The 24,436-nt window shown below is 39.4% G+C and overlaps 1 protein-coding gene across 9 annotated transcripts in view; it reads right to left on the minus strand.

Moving 5' to 3' along the window:
- The window catches only part of Meis1 (Meis homeobox 1), a 139,224-nt gene that overhangs the window by 10,137 nt on the left and 104,651 nt on the right, over positions 1–24,436 (minus strand). For all 9 annotated transcript variants that reach the window (XR_001779900.2, XR_003949337.1, XR_001779899.2 and 6 more), the window contains one exon: positions 15,125–15,201. Coding sequence is in view for 6 of the 9 variants with exons in the window: in NM_010789.3 (NP_034919.1) it covers positions 15,125–15,201 (77 nt within the window). In the remaining 3 variants the exon portion in view is untranslated. The remainder of the gene's footprint in view (positions 1–15,124; positions 15,202–24,436) is intronic.

Below are 24,436 nucleotides of genomic sequence, written 5' to 3' on the forward strand. Positions count from 1 at the left end.
TATGGAAAAGCAGTCAGTGTTCTTAACCACTGAGCCATCTCTCCAGCCTCCTGAATTTTACTTTGAACAAAGAATTCCTGGTTTTATTTCTTCTCTTTGGTCCACCGTTGTTGTATGCTGGCTGTTTTAATGTGTGATGTGTGTATATGTGTGATATGTATGTTTGTGTTGGGTGTATGTGTGTTTGTGTGTGTGGTGTGTGTATGCTTGTCTGGTGTATGTATACTTCTATGGTGTTTGTGTATATGTATTTGTGTGTGTGTGCTTGTGTGTGTGTGTGGTTTTTGTGAGCGTGTAGTATGTGTGCATTTGTGTGTGTATGTATGTGTGTTTGTGTGTGTAATTATGTGTGTATTTGTGTGTGTTTGTGTGTGTATAGGTGTGTGGTGTATGTGTGTTGGTTGTGTGTCTTTGTGTGTTTGTTTATTTTTCCCCATTCTGCTAATGCTTCATCTTCTTTCCTTTTCAGTTGTGGAATTAGGATGGTTTTCTGAGCAAGAGCTGGTTGCTGGAACTGCTTTCTGAAATGGGCTTTTATCCTTTGTTTATTGTCTACTTTTTGCCCTGGTCCTAAACTTTGTTCCTAAACTGAATTTTCACAGAGAGAGCTGGAGGGTCAGCAGAGCTTAATGGGCATGTGGTAGGAACAAACTCGAGGTAGAGCTGCCCAGTTCCAAAGCCGACCCTGTCCACAGCTTAAGCTCCCTTCTCTAAATCTCTGTAACAGTGATGAAGAGCAAGGGATGCTCACCCATTCGCTTTGCCAGATTCCCCTCCTCAGTTCTCCTCCTCGGTGTTCAGTGCTCAGCTTGCAGCTCATCATTAAAGGGAGCCTACATTTAGTTACTTTGGCATGCTACAGCCAAGCCAGTAACACACACAAAGTCAAAGTGTTTCCATTTCCAAACAATGATCGACTTCTCTCTTTGGCCTACGATCTTGTTGACCAACCAAGAAGAAGTAAATAGAATGGGGGGGGGGGGGTGGTGTGAACCTAGGTTTACTGTAACATGTAGTTCCTTCTATGTATGGAAAAATGCCATTTTCCAACACCCTCAAATGCTCAGGAAGATACAATAATCAATAATTAGGAAATGATTTCAGTGATGAAGGGGGATGGCGTGGAACAGACAACCAAACTTAACAGTTAAGCTCTAATCCCCAGAGAAAGACCCTGTCTCAAAAAGGAGAGGCAATGACACTTGAATATGACCTTTGCACACTTTTGCACATACATGCATGTGAGCCTGCATACACATTTGAACATGCACACACTCATATAAATACACAACACACACGTAGAAATGATCACACTAACCAGAAGGGAGTATTAGTGAAAATGAATTGATTAGTAATAGCTATATTATAAATAGTTCCATACATATTCAAATAAAAATATATAGCATGTACTTCAAAGTATAATTTAATGACTGGCAATTTCTGTATATACTATTCTTTATTCTATTAAAAATAATCACTATGTACATTTAACATTTAATTAACATAGAATCTATTTGGGAAATTTTCTAATTTTGTTTAATTCTTGGAGTAAGCATAATGAAATGTTTAAATAAAAAAATTTGAAATTGGAAGATAATTGTAGAATTTCAAATTGTTGTTATTTTCTATACCATGAGCGTCTTTATTTAACACAACACTCTTTCAGCCATGTCAGGGTTAGTCAAATAAAATTATATACTTTTTAAGAAGTTGGCATTTCCTTATAATTTTAAGGCATGCTTTATAGACAAAGACTACAGGAAATTGTAGGCACCTCCCAAGTAACTCCTTGTTCTTTTAAGCAAAAAATTTAGATGAAAAAAATCTTCTACTGAAAAACATTATTGTAGATTTACATGTACTTTTGGACTTAGTGACCCCAAACTGGAAGTTTTTAGAATTCATCCTTTCTACAAATCATTTTGTTGGGAGATAAAATTTTGTAAAACATGATTTTAAGATGCTCAAGAAAGTTGATTCAATCTCAAGTCAAAACCTTGTGAAGTCATATTTTTGGCACCTCTTTCTAGTTTCTTAACCTCCTCCAGGATCCGGCAGCTCCCAGGGTGAGCTGTAATACATCACTCCTGTCTGGGGGTGGAGAATGGCTTCAGAGAAGAGTTGGACAGACATGGAAAGGAGGAGGCAAGCTCTTCTCCACTCCCACTCCAGAATCATAATGTCAGATTGCTAAAATCACAGGAATTCCATCAGTCCAAGTGTAAGAAGCCAGAGGCAAGAAATACAGAAAGAACTGATGCTGTCTAACTCGAGCAAAGAAGTTACTTATGGGCAATTTTTGTTTGTTTGTTGTTTGTTGTTTGTTTTGTTTTGTTTTGTTGAGAGCAGCTGGTGGAAGGGTCATCCTTAAATCAACAATGACAGTGCAAAATAATGAAAGAATATAGATGCTGTTTTGGACTTATAACTGAAACGATGGTGGGATAACTCATTGCTGCATGGGAACACATAACAGAAAACTCCCCTTGTAAACAAAGTTCATATTAACACTTGGGCTGTAAGCGCCTTCATGGCCTTCCTAAGTCTTTTGTTCTAACTTGAACCCTTACCCTTGGTTGCTCCTTGCTGCCTTCCAGGTCACTGAAACCTGGTCAAGTAAGGACCTGGTTGTGAACTCCAAAACCCATGCAAAACAAAACAAAACAAAACAAAACAAAACAAAACAAAACAAAACAAAACAAAACAAAACAAAACAAAACAGCCTGGCATGGCAGTTTGCATCTGTGAACCTACAGCTGGGGAAGGAAGAGGCTGAAGGACCTGTGAGGCTCACTGGCCAGTCAGTCTTAGGGGAATCAGACAGCTCCAGTTTCAGTGAGAGCCTGTTTCAAAAATATAAAATGAAAAGCAGTAGAGAAAGACACCTGATATTAATCTCCAGTTTCCACCCAAGTGTGTGTACATGCACATGGGTGCATACACACACACTCATATTTAAGGAGCCATTGTTTTTGGTTTTTCTTTTTAATTGAATTTCTAAAGTTGAATTGAATTGACTTTCCAAAATTTAGCTACAGGAGCCAGGTGGTGGCATACACACCTTTAATCCCAGCACTTGGGAAGCAGATGCAGGCAGATCTCTATGAGTTTGAGTCCAGCCTGGTCTACAGAGAGAGTTCCAGGATAGCCAGGGCTATGAGGAGAAACCTTGTCTCAAAACAAAAACAAAAACAAAAACAAATTAAACAAACAAGCTACAGAATAGCGGAGTCCTCATGACTATGGTAACACACGGACACATGAAATACCCACCTAAATGTGAAAATTTGTGTTTGTATGACCATGAATGTAAAGGGAAAATAGTAGTTTGCTTAAGTTATAGTCATTTTAAGTGGTTATTGTCACACCACAGAAGGGATCTGATCCTCACACATAGTTAAACTTTCTCTAGTAAGGAAATAGCTTTGGAAGCTATAAAATATTGACAGAATGGAGGTCACTCTTCATTTTAGAGCTGAACCTTTTTCTTTTTTTAACTTAAATACTAATTTTCTTTTTTTTTCCATTTTTTATTAGGTATTTAGCTCATTTACATTTCCAATGCTATACCAAAAGTCCCCCATATCCACCCACCCCCACTCCCCTGCCCACCCAAAATACTAATTTTCTTATTCACAAAATAGTCAATAGAGTTATATATAACTGAACATCTCTAACATATTACTAAATAAATATATGTATTCAAGGCTTAAATCCTGTTTCCCTGCCAGTGCCCACTATAAAGATGAGAAATCAGTTTATCCAATAGAGTAGGGCACTGCGGAGAGGGAACAGACATGGAGCAACAGGCACAGACCCTGGAGCCACCCAGGCCATTCAGAGAGATGGCCACTTTAGCGATTGGATGGCCATTATTTTTTTTCTAAGAACGTTGCTTTAAATCAATGTTTCTCAGCTTGGGGGTCGAACAACCCTTTCACTAGGGTTGCTTATGATATCCTGAATATCAGATATTTACATTACAACTCATAAAGTTATGAAGTAGCAATGAAAATTATTTTATGGTTGGGGGTCACCACAACATGAGGAACCATATTAAAGGGTCACAGCAGTAGGAAAGGTTGAGGACCACTGCCTTAAATAAACATATTGAAAACCTATTGTGTTAGAATGACTTCCTCCATCTACATAAGACATTAATTACTAAATCTTAGTCTCCTCTTGGAGTGTCCCAGCTTCCCGCACATTCAATGACCATAAATTTCTGGCCTTGCAATCTTCACTCATACCAGGGGAAAATGTCTCAAAATTTACCATGTCACTCAGATCTGCCTAGTCACCAAATTTAGTTACAGAGCCAAGTACTGGCACGCACCTTCAGTCCCAGCATTTAGGAGGCAGAGGCAGGCAGATCTCGGTGAGTTTGAGTCAAGCCTGGTCTACAGGGAGAGTTCCAGAATGTCCAGGGCTACACAGAGAAACTCTTGACTCTAAAAAACTGAATGTATACACACACACACACACACACACACACACACACACACACACACACACACACACACACACACACACACTACAGAACCTGTGAATGGGGGTTTCTGTTGAACTTTCAAATAGTTAGTGAAGCCTCTGTTTCAACCCATAAAACAAGACCCAAACTCAATGTAATGTCACAATATACACTGTGTAAGCCCTAGAGATGCACATGGCTCCATAAACACCAAAAGGCACCCCCACCGTGAGATAGATGATCCAAATGAAGGAGACAAAGTGGCCTCCTCTTAGAACGTGACAAATTGGCTGGCCAAACACTGTCAGTGAGCCTTTGGGGATGCGTGTTTACTGTAGGGTTGCTGGATGCCAGTAGTGCTTTGCTTTACTTCTGTCTTTTGTGTTTGTTTGCTTATTTTTGAGGCAGGGTCCCACTATGCTGCCTTAACTGGCCCAGATGTATGCAGATGAGGCTTGACCCCACAAAGATCTATCTGCTTGCCTCTACGTAGTGAGTGCTAGAATTAAACACAGCTTTAACATCTTCCTTCCTTCCCTCCATCCCTTCCTCCTTTCCCTTCCTCCTCTTTTTCTCCTTGCCCCTATTTCCTTCTTCTGAAGAGTTCCATGAATCTTAGGCTGACAGTCTTCAAATTGTTCATATAGCTGAGGCTGACCTGGTACCTTCTGCTTCCACCTTCAGGTGTTGCTCGGACGGCTTGTGTTTCCTCCCAGGTTTGGTATTATATGGTACTAGAGACTGAACCCAGGACTTCCTGCATGCCAGGTAAACACTCTACCAACCTAGTTATATCCTCACCTGCTATTCTTAAAAACCTTTTTTCCATCTATTATCTCATTCAAAACACTGGGCTACCGGCAGGGAGGTCTCAAACCCGGGCCTCGTGAGAAGAACCTGGGAGTGGAGCAGGAACACGCCGCTGACTGGTTCTGAGATGAGAGCAGCATTTGGGTGTACTGTCCTAGTGATCTAGTGGCTAAATGTGAAGAAACACACTTCGAAAGTTGTAAGGCCTAGTATAGGAGTTTCTTGTTTTAACACCATTATAAGTCTCAAAAGTTATAAGAGTACAAAAAGTCCTAGCAGCATAAACTGGAAGCAATCCAAATCTTTACCAACTAACTGATCCAGGAATACTGAATGTGCTTCTATTCACACAGTGGCTCACTGCTCAGCCAGGACAAGGAATGAGGCATGACAATATGTGCTATAATGTCAATGACCCCCCCCCAAAAAAAAACATTACGTAGAAGAATCTAGTTACATATCACCACATATTGTATGAGCACTATGTATGTGCATGCTTGTGTGAAATGCCCAGAACAGGCAAAGGCAGAGACAGAAAGTAGAGTAGTGGCTTCCTGGAGATGCTAAGCAGAGAACAGGAAATGGGAGGAGAGGTAGTAACTAAATGGCACCTGGTTTCTCTTAAAGTGGCAAAATATTTTAAAACTGATAGTGGGAACTGTTGCGGAGCTCCATGGATGTAGCACTGGGTCGTGCAGGTTAAATGGGTGAGTGGCATGATCTGCACATCATAGCTAGTAAAGTACTAAGAACAAGCATTTAACAGAAGGCCTGAAGAAGAGCTGGAAGAGGAACCTTCTTGTCTCTGCCTCTTAACTGACAGCTAGCAACACAACATCACACACAGAGCCCCATTTGTCAAACGATGCAGAAATTGCCACCCAGAAGCTGAACCCTGTACCGTTGGCTTTCTAGAATTCTAGTCCCTCATCCCTTGTGTAATACTTCAAAAGTCATGTGTGTACTTTCCAAAGAAACAGCATGACTGAAAACAAGTTTAATTCTCAATATGCTTTAAAGACAGCAACAACACTATATTCACTCAGAATGATTCTCAAATGTCTCTTTTGGTCCTTAATCCTCCAACCTGTGAGGATGGCAATTCTAGTCACAACCAAGTTTGCTCCCCTTTCTGTGAACAATCCTGCCAGGTGACGAGTCAAGGTGGCGGAGATCTCATGGTTTCTGTACAATACAGCTCTTTCCATTAGCTTTCTCAACATCTTATAAGCTCAACCATTTCCAAGTATATATGAACTCTGACCCAAATGAGGGATCAAACAAAGTCAACCAGAGCAGATGTTTTTGTAATATAGACCAGCAAAACCCCCTGTCAGACAGCAGTCCGCAAAAATACGGCTTTTAAAAAAAAATTCAGTACCCTAGAGTAAAAGTACTAAAAACTTCAATATATGTTATGTAATCAGGATAGTTTTATTTCATCCATAGGCAATGTATTATTCTTTTTGATTTTTTTTAAATGTCTTTATCAGCATTAAGCCAGATCTCTCCAATGACAGGAAATTCTTTTTTTTTTTTTTTTTTTTTTTTTAAAGTTACGGTTAGGGCCCAAGATGGATAATCACTACGAGTCTGGAAGAATTAATGCATTTGAGGAAGGAAATAGTTTTTCCCTTCTTTGAAGATAGGGGCTAATCTTGCAAGGCACCAGTTATTTAAGAGGGTAAAGAACAATTAGTGCCTTTAAGGATATCATACATATTAAGTATTTTTGCTGTTTATTTGTTAGTGTTGAGGTGTTACTAGCATGACAGAGTTAATTACTTCCCCAAACCAGTATGCCAACCTAAAAACTTTGCAAGAATGCAAATAAATGGAGAGAACCATTTTTAATGACCATGGTGCCATTGGATGGTGAACCCTGTATTTGTCAAAATTACAGACATGCATTCCATATGTTTTTATTTTTGAATGTTGTGTTTTCTGTCCTTAGAATGTATTTTTTAATGTAGCTGGTAGAACCCTAAGCTCCTCCACAAAGAGCCATGGCATCCACACACAGGAACAGCACAGACCAGGTCCTGGGTATTCACCCTTAAGCATTCGACTTCCTCTGGGGCCCTTGCTCCCCCTCCACTCTTGAAAAAAAAAGTATTATATAACAAAGAGGCAACATTTGCCCCCACTTTCAATATTTTAGTCAGATGTTTTAGCCACTCAAATATGCCATTTGTTTTCTGTAGGCACAGCCCTGAAGCAAGACAGTGATGTAAGTGAGGGAAAGAGGGTCTCAGCCAGCTCAGGGCTGGATGCTTAGTGCTTAATCACCCAACACCAGGCTCAGCAATTGTTGACACAAAATAGGTGGAGATCAGGTCGGTGCAAGCAGAAAATACCAGGAAGGCAAACGATATGTAAACACACTCAAGGCAGATTTGACAAGAAGAGACCTAAGCCTGACTTGCCTTGCAAAGCTTCACAGCCCCTCTGAGCTGAGTCTCTTTCCCCTTGCAAAGTTCCTTTGAGAAGATCAGGAATAACATTGACAAATTCGAATACATTTACAGACGACAGCCTAGAGATTCGTCCCCTTGGCTCACACAATATGAGTTTCAAATCTGCTGCTACATGCAGGATTTATGTAATGTAATATGATTCTTTCACATATACCTGGCGTGGAGCCAAATGAAAGGGGGAGGGGCAGTGTACACACACAACCACAATTCAGAAAGTTATTTCTCCTGACCTACAAAACTCATTCGAAGAACCAAATGGGTAATGCTTAAACAATCTTTTAATCTCTAACTGACACCTGACAACCCATTACTTATAGATTATTAATGCGACCACTAAAAAGTTTGTCATGTACAAAATTGCTAGAGAAAAAAGATTGAATGCCTGAGGAAAAAAACAAATTTTGCTGTACAATAACTTCAGAAATTCCAAACCTATTATCTGTCGTGCCCTTCACAGACACATAGCACACTGCTAAAAACAACTGATTTATCTTTATTACAGATCCTCAGAATGACAGCACACATGTTTTTCATGTCTTGCAATAATGTTTAATTTCATCTAGTTTTTATTTTTACAGTGTTTGACTTGCTTCTTTAAGATGAGAGGAAGTAGTGACTTTTTAATGAATTTTCTCGAGTGTCTCTTTCCCAGTGCTTTCCCTTTGAGTCCTACCGTGAGGCTGTGATTAGATCAGCCTCACCTTGCTTCCTGATGCACTTTACACAGCCTACAACACAGAGCTGCCGGGGGCTAGAGTTCTGACTAACCAGTCCTACATGTCTATTTTAAAGTACAGGAAGCTGATATCTGTGGGAAAATGACCTAAGTAAGGGCACACATCTCCTTGGTCAGCAATGAGAAACACGATTAAACATTTGATTCACTATCACTTCTTGGATATCCTCTTCTTTCTCTATGACTTGCACTATCTGTTATATTCTCACACGGCTCTTTCACTGTTTCCAGAGACAAGCTCTTCTACCTTAGCCATCCTCCATGACGAGTTTTTGATGCTCTACTCAGATACACTGAAGTCAGTGTGGCCCTTGCTCTGGGCACCTATTTCTCTTGCTAGAGGCTCATGTTGACACAGAACAAAAAATGGCAAACCTGCCGTAATGAGGTCTGGCCACAAGTACAGCCTGTGCATGGTGTTCAAAGTCGACCCCAAGCCATACCTTCCCTAGGTTAAAGCAACTGTACACATCCAGATATACCAGCTTCGCAGAGAATGGGTCCCCCAACTCCGAGTCTAACTTGATCACCCTATAGGTGTCAAAATGCTACCTCAGCTGGAAGTCTGAGCTTCAGGTAGGGTTACATAGTCTTAGCCTAAAAATTCTGATGCTGCCTAGGAAGAGAAGCAGCAGTTTCAAGAAGTGGTGTTTGGACTTCCCTGATGGGAGGAGTCTAAGCTTTCATCTACCACAGGGAAACAATGCCTAGCTAGCCCTTTTTAAAGTGCCCATGCTCAACAGTATTAAGGATATAATTTTATGGGAGGAATTCTGACAAAGCCAATGATTCAAAACTTCAGCAAACTCTACCATATTGTCAGAGCAAAAGTCTTCTCTAAGAGAATTGTTTACAGAGAGTTTTGTGGTGTTTTGGTTTTATGTTTATTTGCTTTGTTAGTTTCTCAAATCTGCAGAGAAAAGTAGTGTCTCCTCTCCGTTGAACTCCTAAAACTCTCCAACATGGCAGTACCTGGAAGTTTCTAAATTCACAGATCTTCACCCTCAAACCTATTTGCTAAGCTTCCCTTCCAAACAATACCCGGACTGTCTGGCATCTCATCAGCTATGTCTCCGGCAATGTGCAAGGTAAACATTTTTTGACTGACTTTCATATTTTCTTATGAGCAAACGACAATATTTTATGTAGCGAGTATTACTGATTGCTATAATCTAAATTCACAGTGTCTGTAAAGTTATGAGATTTGATACTCAGGGCAAAAGGCTCACAATTAACTGAAGCTTAAAGAACAACACATTCTGAGATGTTCCTGGCTCTCTCTCTCTCTCTCTCTCTCTCTCTTTCTCTCTCTCTCTCCTCCTCTCCCCCTCTCCCCCTCTCCCTCTCCCTCCCTCTCTCTCTCTCTCTCCCCCTCAGCACCCCCCACTGCACCTGTTACTTCACTGATCAGCTAGGAAGTCCACTTTAAATGTAGGTTACTCTGCAATTCTCCAAGGGGAAAGCAGAAGCAGCTGCATAATAAAATGACTCTGTGTGAGAGAGAGAGAGAGAGAGAGAGAGAGAGAGAGAGAGAGAGAGAGAGAGAGAGAGAGAGAGAGAGGGAGAGAGTTGCTTCATCCCTAGGTAACTTCCAGCCAGGAGAAATCACTGCACAGTTGCACTTTCATTTTGCACTTGAGTAGCAAACAAATGACCCAGGGACTCCTGCACTGAACGCTGCTGTGGCTTTTTGGTTTTGTTTTCTCTCTCTCTCTCTCTCTCTCCTTTTTTTTAAACATCTGTTTTTCCCTTGTCTTTGTGTCATGCCTCTGTTTAGCTTTATTGACAAAACAATCTGCGCCTAATGTTTAAACAACATCTGTAAAATGTGTTATTAAATTACATCAGAAGAAAAGCAGAATAGTTCTATGGAACCCGCTGACCTCTATTGATTTTTAGATCACAGAAGCTGAAAGGATAATTTGTGAATGTTTTAGCATTTACATCTAAACAGGTCCCTATATTTATAGAATCTTTGATTACTTCTAAAAGTATTTGCTGCATTACTCCAACAATTCAGAAATAAACTTGACCTTTAACTGTTGCAGCTATTATAGTAAAGATCAGATTTTCTAAAAATAAGCTTCCAATTTTACCTGCCTGTAGCGTAAGAATCTACCTTCCCCCCATGGGTAAGAAACAGGAAGTGATGCTTGAATGCTTGACAGTTTTAAGGGCAATAGTTAAAGACTTGGGAAGTCCAGCATGGATTCTCAACCTAAAATCTATCAAGGACAGTAGTTCTGATGGCTTATCAAATGTTAGAGTGCTGCCTAGAACTTTATACTACCCATTGACAAAAAGGGTTTTCTTCCTATATACATTTCTCTCTCTCTCTCTCTCTCTATATATATATATATATATAATATGTATATATAATATTTCATATTTAATGTATAGTTTACATGTCAAAACAGTGTCACCTTCTCAGAGCACAAAGGGGTAAGTGTTTAAAATCAGGACTTTTTATGAAAGTATGAGAATGAAAAGCAACCAGCCAAGAAGCTAGAAGTTGACTCCATGCACTGTGGGGTAGTACTCTGCAGAGACAGGGTGTGTCTGAGATTCCCAGCTAATACTATACAGCATAAGACATCAGTTTTCATTACAGGGAAGCCCCTGGTCTGCAACACTGGCCTAAAACTGTGAGTCTTTATTTAAGCGTTCTACACTCACACTTTGAACATACAAAAGTTGGTATACTAAAAAGAAAAGAGAGCCAAATATTGGTTTTGAGTTTGCACATACATGTACATGTTCATTTATGTGCTTGTTCATGTATGTTTATGCTTCCTTTAGATATCTGCCTAGAAGAAGGAGTGGGAGGATAGATTAAAAACATGCTGTGCACACTTATGAAATTCTCAAACAATAAATAAAAAGACATCCAATAAAAAGTTGAATACTGAAATGAGTTTTTTAAAGCTTTGCTTACATACTTAAATATTTAAAGACCTGAAAAACAATCTACTGCCAAAACTTACAATATTTCTACTTCAAATGAAAAACTGCTCAACATAGGGATATTGTTCTCAGAAGTATTTCTCACAACAATGAAAAGAAAAAAAAAAACCCAAAGTTAGAAAGTCCCAAAGTGTTATTTTTACCATTTCTCAGTGAGATTATACTTGAGACTGAATGAGCAGAGAGAAGGGAGATGAAAGTGTGTAGTGCAGGTTCTACCTCACAACTGACCACACTTCAGTTTAAACCTCTCTCAACACTGAAGTCATCAGTCATAGAAGTTCACTTAGAAAAGCCATGCATGTTGTTTGTGAATCAAACAACATATTTACAATATTTTATGTGGGCCATCAACAAAAGATGTTTGCGTAGATCTGGTCTATAACCTCTTGTATGATAAATACCCCATTCCATCCCAGACTCAATGCCAGCTTCCATAAGATCCCTCCTCTCTTATTATTCTGACCAGTAGAATAAATATGGGTATTTGCAATTACATTTTTATCTCTGTTTTGTCTTCATCAAATCCCTCTTATTGTTTTGCAGTGAAGCTCTTTCACGTCCCCATTTTCCCATCTATTTCTGTCTTAGTCACCTAACACGCACAGTATATCCTTTATGTCAATACAAAGATACAAGATGAGTTTAGTGTTGGTGTGAAGGAATAGTGCCCGAAGTTCTTGTCTCTGTTTCTAGTCAGTGCCTCACTGAAGCTGCTTCAGTTAAAGTTCCTGTGACAAGCTAGCAACTAGACATGAGTTTATAGTTCTCACTTAACATATTGTGCATGTCAATACATTATGTTCTTGCCAATAATTATGACTGATCTACACCCAACCTGCCCTTCAGCATTTTATGAAACATCTTCAACAGTGACTCATAGCATATACAAAAATTTACATGTGTGTTAACAAGTTTTAAGAAATCCAAGAAGATTTTTTTTTAAGTTGTAACTAAATGAAGTAAAGAGGAAGTCTTAATACATTAATGACCATTTTAAAGTTAGGATTTCTAGAAGAAAATAACATCATAGGCTGTCCTTCTATGCAGTGAAAGTATTTATTTGCAGGCTCTCAAAAAAAGCAGGGGGGGGCTTGGCGTGGTTTTATAGTAGAGTAAAAGGAAAACTGACTCTGCTTTTGCTGCCTTTTAGTCTTCAAACAGGCATTGTTTAAGATTCAATGCCATCTTCAAGTTTTAAAAGGACCTCCATTGTTTGTGTGCTCTTTCCTACCTAAAGCTAAAGAATTATTGTTTGGTGAGTTCTTCTGTTTGGTTTGGTTTGCTTTAGTTTGGTTTTTCTAGAGAGTTTCTCAAAATATCTCCGGCTTCCCTGAAACTCATTCTATAGACCAGGCTGGCCTGGAACTCTGATATCTTCCTGAGTGCTGAGATTAAAGGCATGCACCACCATGCTCAGCCATCGGTTTGCAAAACATTTTTATACTCGAACCAAACACATAAACACCATATTTATCACACTTCAAGAAAAGAAACCCATCTCAAATATTTTAGATTGCTTTAGAGACATTCTCTCCAGAAAGGTTGTTAACAGGGGCCAGAGGAATCAATAAATTCAAAGCAATGATGTGCAAGGAAGAACCAATTCTACCAACGGAAGGGACAAGGCGAAAGGAAACACCACACATATTCTGGTCCCTTTTGAAAAAGTAACAGTGATTTTGAAATCACCTAGCTGCCAACTGAAGCTTCAGCCTGAGGTCTACACACACTCTGAAAATTGTTTCCTAGCTTCCTAATTCCTAGTCTGCTTTTTCTCCCCTCTAATACAGAAGTGAGCAAGTTAAACAGTGGTCAATGACTAATGAGGGCCTGCAGACCTTGTGTGGAGAATCCAGAGAAATGATAGTGTATATAGATGGGCTGGCATCACAGGAAGACCTCTTTGCCCCTGCATTCACAAACAATGTCTCAACAATGGTCTGTACACATCAGAGTGTGATGAATTTACTCTAGTAACTTTGCTAGCAACATTGAGGATGAAGGGAGATGGTGTGTTCAATAGGCAGCCAGCTCCTTAGTGCTCCTTAGTGCTCCTTAGAGCTCCTTAATTAGAGCTCAGCCTACCACTCCTTTACCTTCACCAAAGAACATTTCCCAAGGAGATGTCGCATTTCAACAGCTCCCACTGCATTAGGACTTTAAAGGACTTCACCATCACTTTAAGCCTAAAGCCATGATTGTACATGCACATATAAAACTATGTCTTTCTTATGGAATCATCCAGATTTCTCTGAAAGGCCGACTTCAAATATGCAGTGTTAACAGTCTTGAAGATTTCAAAAACAGTAGCAGATAAAAATAGGCAAACAGCAAAACCTCAGAGGCAACAGAATTCAACACATTTAGATACAGTATGGCTTTGGTGGTTCCCTATCCACTACGAGGGCTGCAAACATTGATCTCTGAAAGCTGTGGTAAGGTCGTAGGAATTGATAACCCTTACAAGCAAAGCTCGTGTGAGTCTGTCTGTGTCTTGCAGATAGTGTACTTGTAAATTAATCCTCCAAAGGCAAATATACCATAAGTAGCTTGTTATCTCTAAAATACTAAGTTGAAGAACACATGGGATTATACTGACAGAAATTACATTTTCTGTAATGGGGTTTAATATATCTGAAATATCTCCCAAAGGCTCGAGCGAGGCTCTCTAACAGTGAAGGGTCTGTTAATGTAAATACAATGGACATCAAATACAAATGTATTCACCAAAATGGATTAGGTTATATAATCAGAGATTCTGTAATATTAATCTTTGATGCCTATTGAACAAAAAGAAATACTTGTGTCTACAAACTGCCATCCTCAGCTTTCTCCAACAAGATTTGGAGGCTTTTCTGGATTGTACTTCAAAGAATAGAAGAATTCTCCATCAAAAACACTGATCTGAAAATATTAGGATGATTAATTAGATATCCTCAGTTTTAGGGGAGATTGGATTTCAATGTCCTTCAAATATGACAGTAGGCCTGGGTGATTATCCTTCACATGGCTTTAGCAGAGCCACAGAGGGAAATGAATCACACTTTCTCAAAGCCTCAGTGCAATCTTGCTGGACACGTAGTCAGAATGATGTAGCTTAGGACTCAGTATGTAAACCTCAGCTTTACCCCAGAGCAGAAATTTCTACTTTACTTAGAAATATCATTGAACAGCCTTCAGCAACATCAGACTTTGAAGACCTTCAGAGGGAAAAAAAACCCACAAATACTCATTTTTCCCTTTTCATATTTAAATGATAAGAGAATACTGGATGCCATTTTTGAGCACAGAATGTTAACAAAATCTAATTGAATTGGTTTTTCATTGAATTTACAACCACTATTTGGTAATGGTATATTTTCTTCTTTCGGAGAAAATAGTATGATACCAACTCTATCAATCATCCTGAAGAAAGTGAGCCAGAGTATTTTCCCAATATGCACTCACCCTGTGCATGAAACCTGTTGAGTCATAAAGGAGGTGGAAGGCAATACAGTCTATTGTCCATGCTAGAAAACATTTCTCCACAGCAGTCCAGTTTAGTTCCAGCAAGCCACTAGAGAAAGCAGCAGCAACTGGGTGTGGCTTCTTCATGCCAGACATTAACTGTAGGTTGCCAGAGGGGGAAACAGATTGCGTGTAAACTCAAGCCAAGTTACTCACCAATTGTTCACTTGAAGGATGGTAAGTCCTGTATCTTGTGCCAACTGCTTTTTCTGTTCTTCAGAAGGGTAAGGGTGCTGAAAGAGATCAAAAAAGGTATGTGTACAGCAGGCAATGTTTATACCATTTTGTCAATAACCTAAGTGTCTAGTGAGGTCTATAATTAAAGGTAAAAATGCTAAGGTGTGTCACTCTTATTAATGGAATACTACATCATCTAATTAATGGCAGTAAAAGACAAGCCAATTACAAAGATTAGTGAAGTGTAGAAATGTCTATTTAAGATACTTGCAGAGCCTTCATATTGAGTTTACTCTTTAACAAGTTTATTTGTTGCAAGGCTAGAAAGTTTACTGTGATCTTCACTGTATTTGATCAGATTGGTGTGTGTGTGTGTGTGTGTGTGTGTGTGTGTGTGTGTGTGTGTGTGTGTGTGTGTTGCTATCTAGAAAAAATATCTCTGAGATTTAGTATACTCTCAGCTGAGGTCTCCAGTACTCAGGTGTTACACTCTCCCTCTATAACTCTGTGCTGCTGGATTAAAATATTAAAACTAAGCTAGGTATACTTTATTTAGGTCACTCTTGTTTCAACTCTTGCTGAGCAAAACACCCACAAGCAAAACTCAACCAAAATTGGTGTCACCTTCACTGTCATTTGACAAACTTGGGGGTCATTTATGGGACACACCTCTGCATGGCTTCTCCATGAAGAGGATTACCTGAGGGAAAACCCCATCCTGAATGGAGACAGCACCGCCCTGTGAGCTAGGAACTGCGCTAAAGAAATGGGAGAAAGAGAAAGTTGCTAAGTGTTAGCATTTGGCTGCCTCTGCTTCTTGTCTCTGGAGATGTGAGGGTGTAGATATTAGTCCCAGGCTCCCACAGCTGTGCCTTTCCTTCTGCACCTTCCTCTCTATCTATGATGGACGGTATCCCTTCAAAGTGTGAGCCAAGACAACACCCCCCCCCAAGCTGCTTTTGCCAGGCTTTGTTGTTGTTTTTCTTTTCTTTTCTTTTTTCTTTTCTTTCTTTTCTTTTCTGTTCTGTTCTTTTGTTTTGTTTGCTCACAGTGATAAGAAAAGCAATGCACAAAGTTTGTTTCCACACCTAAAGGTCAACATATGCTAGAATTCTGCATAAGGGCCAATAAAAACTCAAAGGACATCATATTTCACCTACTAAGAACAGGCCCAGCTCTGTTCCTCATGAGGAAGAGAATACAAAAAATTATTGATTGTATAATTAAATTATGAAATAAACTTAGAATTTTATAGAAATTTTTATTTCCGGAAACATTTTCTGCTTAGCAATCAATGGCTAAGTTCATTCATCTGTTGCAGCTGGGGTTGTGGTTTCCACGTATGGAGACACTGGCTGCCTTGAAAGGTTGCTTCCCCATAAATTCTTCCGAGACAAAATTGTCCTGACAGATGGTCCTCTACTCTTAGTTCCATTATGAATGAGAAAGGGCACCCTCAAGACTCAACCTAACTCTGTGTGCCATGGAAACTAAACTCTGGTCTATTGAATGATAATTAACATAGCTTTTAATCTCATTAATAATGTCTAGTCAGGCGCTTAAGAAATTGTTAATGATCACATCAGTGCTTTTACATGTAACTTTAAGTATGTGCTACACACATCGGGTATACTTGTGAAGAGCAGGGATATAGTAATTTTTCCCATAAGCATTGTCTTTGATTGCCACTTAATCAATAAATACACAATTAGACTGAGGCTTTGCTTTCATGGAATAGAGTGCCTTTCTCTAAAGAGCTCGAGGTATATTTCAGACAGGATGGTAATTAATCCCCATTAGATCCCTCTGACTGACACGAATGGAACAACCATCCTTCTTGGTTTGCAGGTGAGGAGACCAGGCAGGCAAAGGGAAGGCCAATAGCTATAGTTCCTCCTCTCTAAGTCTTCACAAACCTCCTAGCACAGCCTGCAGAGCCAGTTGCCAGGCCCCACCCTTTCAGTACCACTGATCTCACCTGGAGCTTTGCTCTCACTCAGCTACACTGTTCTCATTTCTGCTCTTCGAACACCCCAAGAGTCTACCTACTACACTTCTCAGTGTCACTGTCAGGGGTCAGCTCAAGGTCAGGTACGTACACACACACACGCACACACACACACACACACACACATTCATACAGACACACAAATGCGTACAGAGACACACACATACACACACATGCATACAGAGACACACACATACACACAAGCATACAGAGACATACACACATGCATACAGAGACACACAGACACAAACATGACAACAAATGCATATAAAGACACACATAGACACATACATAGACACATGCATGCAGAGAAACACACATACACACACCCACACATATACACACATCACACCACACCATGCATACACATCTTATCACATCAATCTTTTCCTTATTCCCTGATAGCAAGACATTTTCTTCTTCTGTATTTTCTTGTTGGAGTATCTTCTTATTCAAGTACCACTTCAAAATTCCTTGCTTCATTATTCATCAAACTTAAAGTCTAGATGAGTATGTAATGGGAAATTAGCAACTAGTTTGAACAAAGAGACTAACTATAACTAAGATACTTTATACAGATACTATCTATCAGATTTAACACCAAAATGGATAATAAAGTGTCTTTCAGAGCTCATAGAAAGTGTAGGCATTCACAATATTTCCTTTGCCTCAATCCTAAGGTGGCATTGACTTATAGATTACACTATAATGAGCTAGGGCCACACTCAAGAAAGAAAAACAAAACAGGAATTGGGACTAGTACAGAACTAAACACCACCCAACATCCTGATCTTAAAACATAATTCCCATTGTATAAAAGCATTCCACACAATTCTCATCAAATGAATCTCTTCTTACAAACAGAACACTGAATTATAATGTTATATATAGCAGTTCTATCTCTGTATTAGTTGAAAAACTAGAATACAAATACAAATGACACTAGTATAATACAAATGACTCTATTAGAGCTTATAAATGATATTGTACTTACTAATTATAAGATTTTGAACATGAGCAACTTTTATAACCCTCAATTTTGTCACTCTGAGTCCTAACATCAATTGAAGTTAAAGGCCTCTCAACTAGTAGCTCTAAATGGTAGTGCCCAATAAGAATTACAAACTACAATTTGAAATATACAATTTTCTTTTTAAAAAAATTCTTGTCAACATAGAAGGCTTTTTTGGCAACTACTACCCTCCCCAAGACACCCCCCAACCCCAAGTAACAGACTAAGAAGGAAACCAGCAAAGATAACTCTTTAAAACTGTGATAAGGATTCTGAAGGGTAGCTCTCCACAACTGATGGCTTCTGGCTGGGGTACAGGTGGAAAAGGACTCAGCTTTCTTTAAAGGGCAGGCCACTGGGAGTTGGACCATGTTCCAGTGAGTACATGCACAGCACAAACTGAATGTCTGTCTTTCTTTCTCTCTTTCTTTCTTTCTTTCTTTCTTTCTTTCTTTCTTTCTTTCTTTCTTTCTTTCTTTCTTTCTTTCTTTCTCTCTCTCTCTCTCTCTCTCTCTCTCTCTCTCTCTCTCTTTCTTTCTTTCTTTCTTTCTTTCTTGGGGAGGAGGTCATAGTTTTTTGGAGGGGGACATAGAAAGAACTGGAAAGTGAGTATGATTGAGATACATAATGTGAAGTTTCCCAAATAAAACATTCTTGCCTTCCTGTGTGTGGGGATGTATGTGTGTGTATGCATGTGTGTATGTGTGTATATGCATGTGTGTATATATGTATGTGGGTATGTGTTCCTGTGTGTGTGTGTGTATGTGTGTGTGTGTGTGTGTGTGTGTGTGTGTAGTGTGTGGTGTAGGAGGTGTGGTATGTAGATGCTTGTCACAACACACTTGTAGAGGTCAGAGAACAACCTGCAGAATTGGTTCTCTTCTTCTATCAAGTGAGGCCCAGAGATTGAACTCATATTAGCAGGATCCTTTACCATCTAACTGGCCCTAAGTCCTCAATACCACCTAGTTGTTGATATTATTTGAATATAAAATTATAAACATGCACACAGACATATTCTGGTCTATAACACTTTCTACAATACTATTTACTTAGTTTTCTAGTCCCTACAAAAGTTTCTGTCAATTCTTTTGCAGGAGAATTAATAAATATGGCTATTCTTACTCTTCGGTAGAACTGAGTTACACCATTTCTTGCCTTGTCTTATTGGCTGACCTAATGCTATGACCAGAACCAGATGGAAAAATTAGTATTTGTGCCATTCCTATTTAGCTACTTTGAAAATTGAGAGTTGTCACAGCGATTTTCTTGTCTTGTGTTTTTCAGGAGTATTTTTGCATGGTTGTTTGTGAGCAAGCTTTACATACATCCTTAGAAGACAAATGCAATTCTCATTTTATTTATGCAAATGGTGTCAGAAAAATTCTCCTTGGATCATTAAAATTACCTGAATCACTACAGCTCCAAAGAGAAGCAGTCCCGCCCCAGAATTCCACAGCAAATTCCACTGGTTTCTTCACATCGTGTAGTTTCTGATTTCATAATTTAAATATCACAAAACTGAGAAAGGGCTAGGTTTTTTTCTTCTCCTCTGTCACTTTTCATGTGATCTGATTTTAAGTAATTGGAACAAACTGTGTCTAATTTCATGCAGCATAATTGCTAGGCAGCCCCAAGCTATAGAGACGCAGCACTCTGTCTCCATTAAGCAATTTTCAGCTCTTTGGGAAATATTTTTTATGTAGATATGAATGAGCCTGGATAAAATTAAATGTCACAATGATTTGGACATTATTAATAAGGGATATGGTATGGTATGGTAAGGGGTATGATATATATATCTATATATATGTATGTATATATATATGTGTGTGTGTGTGTATATATATATATATATATACACACACACACACACATACACACACACACGCACGTATATGTTTGTGTATTAAATTGAATATTCTGGGGAATGGCATCCAGGACCTTGTACATACTGGGGTACCAGCAAATTCTTTGTCTATGGTAAAGCAGCTATGTTTTTCTTTCTTTTTATGGTTCTTGGCCTTGGACTTGGTGTCCTACAAGCTCTCAATTCCTTTTTTTAAAAACTATAATTGCCCAAAAACAAAACAACAACAACAAAAACTACATGAACACTATGACTCCATGTAGCTGATACCCACTCAGCCAAAAATTGGCAGAAAAGTAGGCTTCTAAACACAAACCCAGCCGTTTGGATATCTCAAATGCTATGAATCTCAATTACCTAGACTGTTTATGGATAGTATGAGTTATGTCTTTGTAGACATAGAAAACTGGACTGACCAAAACCAAACTGAACCAAAAACAAAACAAAAACCAACCACCCTCACGTGCTTAGCCTTCCAAGCTTCTGTTAGCATCATGCACAGCCCCCAAGGCGCTCACCCACCGTGTGGATGAGACAAGGGCGGAAGCCATGCTGCAAAGCATCAAGAGTGAGCCCTGAAATGCGCCATTTTCAGGAGAAAACAGAAGATTCATTCCAAACTACTGAAAATAAAGGCTTACGTTTCTTTTGGCCACCTCCCCGAGCACCTGCCCCTTATTGCACGCAAATGACAAGGACACTGGTTGAAGAAAGATCAGTGGGTTCTTGTACAGTACTGGCCTGCTGTACCAATCAGCTTAATCACTTTGGGATATCCAAGTAAATTTGATCACCATCCAACAGACAGTGAGGGAGACCGAGCTTTTGCTGTGTACATTAGCCTTGTGACGCTATCTCCTAAAAGCTTAATTATTTGCAAACAATTGATCAAGATGGGAATTTGAGACGGGAGATGCAAGTGCCACTGGGAGACCTGCGAAGCATTAAGAGAGCAAATGAAATTACCTCTAGATCCTACAATAAGAATTAACGATTGCAAAGGGAGGGCTAGGCGTGCGCGCGGTGGCTACAAGGGTTGTGTCTGAAGTGCATTTGATCTGCATTAACACCTCAGGAATGAGTGAGAGCCTTAAAGCACTGATTATGTCTGGGCAAATCGGACCCTCCCTCCCTTCCGGCATTCAACCTGCGCGATTGCATCTGTCTAGTTTCCCTGGGAAGAGAGGAGAAGCTGGACTCGGACGAGAAACTAGTCACTTTGAGGAATGGGACCCCAGCGATGAGAAACTTCACAAGATGACCATCGTCATTTCCTTAATCAGCAGCCTGACTCCCACCACATTTCTGTCCTTTGTACATGTCTAGGTACACAGAGTGACTTGTAATGATGACCTAGTAGAGAATGGTTGTCTTATAGCTTTATCAAAGCACAGAATGATCCCCAGTGTATGTGCCCTGAATAACTGCAATAAAGAATATCTGGCAAAAAAAAAAAACCCACCCTAGAAATAGCTCATATTAAAGTTTAGTCTGAACTGTCATTTTCACTAGCCACGAGGAACAGCAGATGACAGAAAGAAAATGGCACTTCTCTAAAGAAAATTTTTCTTAGTGCAATTCTACTTTTTTTTTTTATTGAGGTTGGCATGGGAGACCCTCCCACAGAGATGGCAGTTATCTAGTATTTACAAGTTTACAATACCTTGGAAGAGAATTTATCTATTTAAACAATCAAGCAGCCTTTTCAGATGAGCATCAATAGGAAAGTACAGAAACTCTACAGTATACCCAGATGGAAAATGTCCAGCCTTATATCGTAACTCTATCCTGGACCAAATGGGCTCCTTTCATCAAATGTCCACCCCTGGCCGCAAATGTGGATGCCAAGACAGTGATGAACTTTATCTTATCTGCCCTGGAAACCAAGTTTCAATAACATCCCCTCCCTCACCGCCTTGCCCACTCAAACAGCACATTGTAATGGCAGCAGAAAATTTGAAAATAATCCTGTACAGAGCTCTCTGGTGAGATAATGGAAGGCTACACTGCCCCTTCTCAAGCCTCAGATTAGTAATTTCTTGTGACACAGAAGTGCCTCTATACAGAAACTGCAAAACAGCTATAACAAAGCAATAGAGGTAGAAGCAATTTTCAAGCAAAATGTTACACGCTATACTTTAAAAGGTATGGGAATGGGTACTAGAGGGGCCGATCTAACAGGAGGAATTATGGCAAGTGTCCAATATCAGCCTTATCAGGGCAATGTTCTGTGGCTTGGCTGAATATGTTGGGAGAACAATTTCAGAACTTCTTTTATCCTTTTTTTCCTCCAGCCGTGTGCCTCCTCCACAGCTAAGTTTAATGCATTAATATAAGTTGACCTTGAGCTAAACTCTGGTATGTGATGGAGAGCTACTCCCTTTAAAGAAAAGGGAGAAAGCTACCATATGGCTTTTAACCATTAAATCTCTGTATTTTTTTTTTTTAATTTCAGAGTTTTCCCCTTTTCTGCTAAGGAATTAGGGGTCAAAATCGAAACCCAGCTATGTGTTTGAGCTCTAAGGAGGTAAGGAGAAATTTGTTAACTAAACAGAACTAACTATATCTGGTTAACCTAATTTTTTGCCTATAAAATTTTCTCTCATTTTAAGTAAAATTGCAGTCATTTTCGCCTTGTGCATTGACTAGGGATGTGACAATTGACTACACTGTGACAATTACATTGATCTAGGATACTTTTTTTCTTTTAAAAATCCATAATGCTTTCCTATTGTCTTTCAGCTTTATGAATTAGTTTTACTGTTTCAGTGAATGCTTTTTCTGTCTTCTCACTGCACATTATCAAAGAGACACTTTGTGCCTGGCATTTACATTACAAAAGCAGTGCTCCATGCAGTTGAGGAGCATAGCCTGAATGCATAGCAGTTGGGTCCTGCACCCTTACATAGGCTTGAATCAAAAGGAGAGGAAGCAACTGTGGTCCTGACTAAGAAGCCAAAAAAATATTTGGAACAGCATCAGTTGTGAATTTTGATCTGTTTTCTTAATGTTCTGTCAACATCGTGAGCCTGCCCTCTTGTCCAGACAAAATGTCCTGTTTCTTGTTTGGCGCTGGCTTTTTCTAGAAGTTAGTTGAATCTGCAGATGATCTCGCTTGACATCTTGCCCATATAAAAGGACTATAACAAATGACCAGTGGAGGTGTGTGGGTAGGGAAGTCAGGTAAGAGGGTCTGCAGCCTTGATCTTATCACTTGAGAATGACAAACTCGTGGAAAAAAAGGCAGAATGCTGGATAATATTTCACTGCTCTCTTTATTTCTTGCATTACTGTGACTATATTTTGAAGACATAGTCAGGAAAACAGTTTTGTTGCCAGTTACAAAGCCAATATTAAGTGTTCTTCCTGCTTTGCTTAACTGATCTTTTTCTTCTAAGTGTAAATTAGATGTTAAACCCAGAAGACATGTATAGTGGGATTAGGATAACATCAGCCCGAGTCCTGTTATCTGTTCTATAGTCACTGTAGTCTAGTATGATGATGTTTCAGGTCATTCTTCAGTAGCTATGTTGCCACTTCTAAATGCAGGCAGAATAAATCGATAAAATACAGGACTCTAAATTAGCAATTACTTATTACCTTCCTAAAAGTCTTAACATTAATGAAAAGTGCTAGAATTATTTTTGAATGTTTATAATTAATTATCATCCTCTGAATGTTGGTTATCTCAGTAGGCAACCATGGAAACAGAAGGAAACCAAACAGACTAGATAGAGGAGCTTAGAGGCGGGGGTAGAATAAGAAGAGAGTTCGGGTTTCACTCTTTGGTTTGTGATTAGCTGCTCTTCCCCTGGGAATGTTGAAGCTGAGGGCTTCCAGTCACTAGTGCAGGTGCAGAGATCTGTCCTGAGTTTTTCCCACTTGCTTACTTTCCCAGTGACATAGCCTTCCCATTTCCCCATTCCCTTCTGTGACTATATATATATATATATCACAAGGGAGTGTGAGGACTGTGTACATCACATCCCTTGTGACATACAAAGAGAAGACAATTGCCATTACTTTCTATACCGCTTTCCTATATCCACCCCATTTTTCCCCCATTCCTCTCTGGAAGCAAGTATTTTGGGCAAGGTTGAGTGAAGAATGAGACTTATCTCACCAGGGCTTTGACCACACTCTGTCTTGAGCTTCCAGCTATAGAGACTTTATTAATTATAGCATTGCTGAATTAACACTTAGTAAGTATAGCATGTATTGGGAGGTAAGGATAGTGCCCCAGGCATTGTTGAAAATATTTCACATACATTTGCACAGGGAGGTACAATGATTATACTCATTTCAAACATAGGAAAATGAATACAGAAAAGATAATCATTCTTAATTTGACATAGCTGGTACATAGCAAGGCTTGGATTTGAAACTTGGTGGTAGCATCAA

Source organism: Mus musculus, chromosome 11, assembly GCF_000001635.26.
Source record: "Mus musculus strain C57BL/6J chromosome 11, GRCm38.p6 C57BL/6J".
NCBI classification, from domain to species: domain Eukaryota; kingdom Metazoa; phylum Chordata; class Mammalia; order Rodentia; family Muridae; genus Mus; species Mus musculus.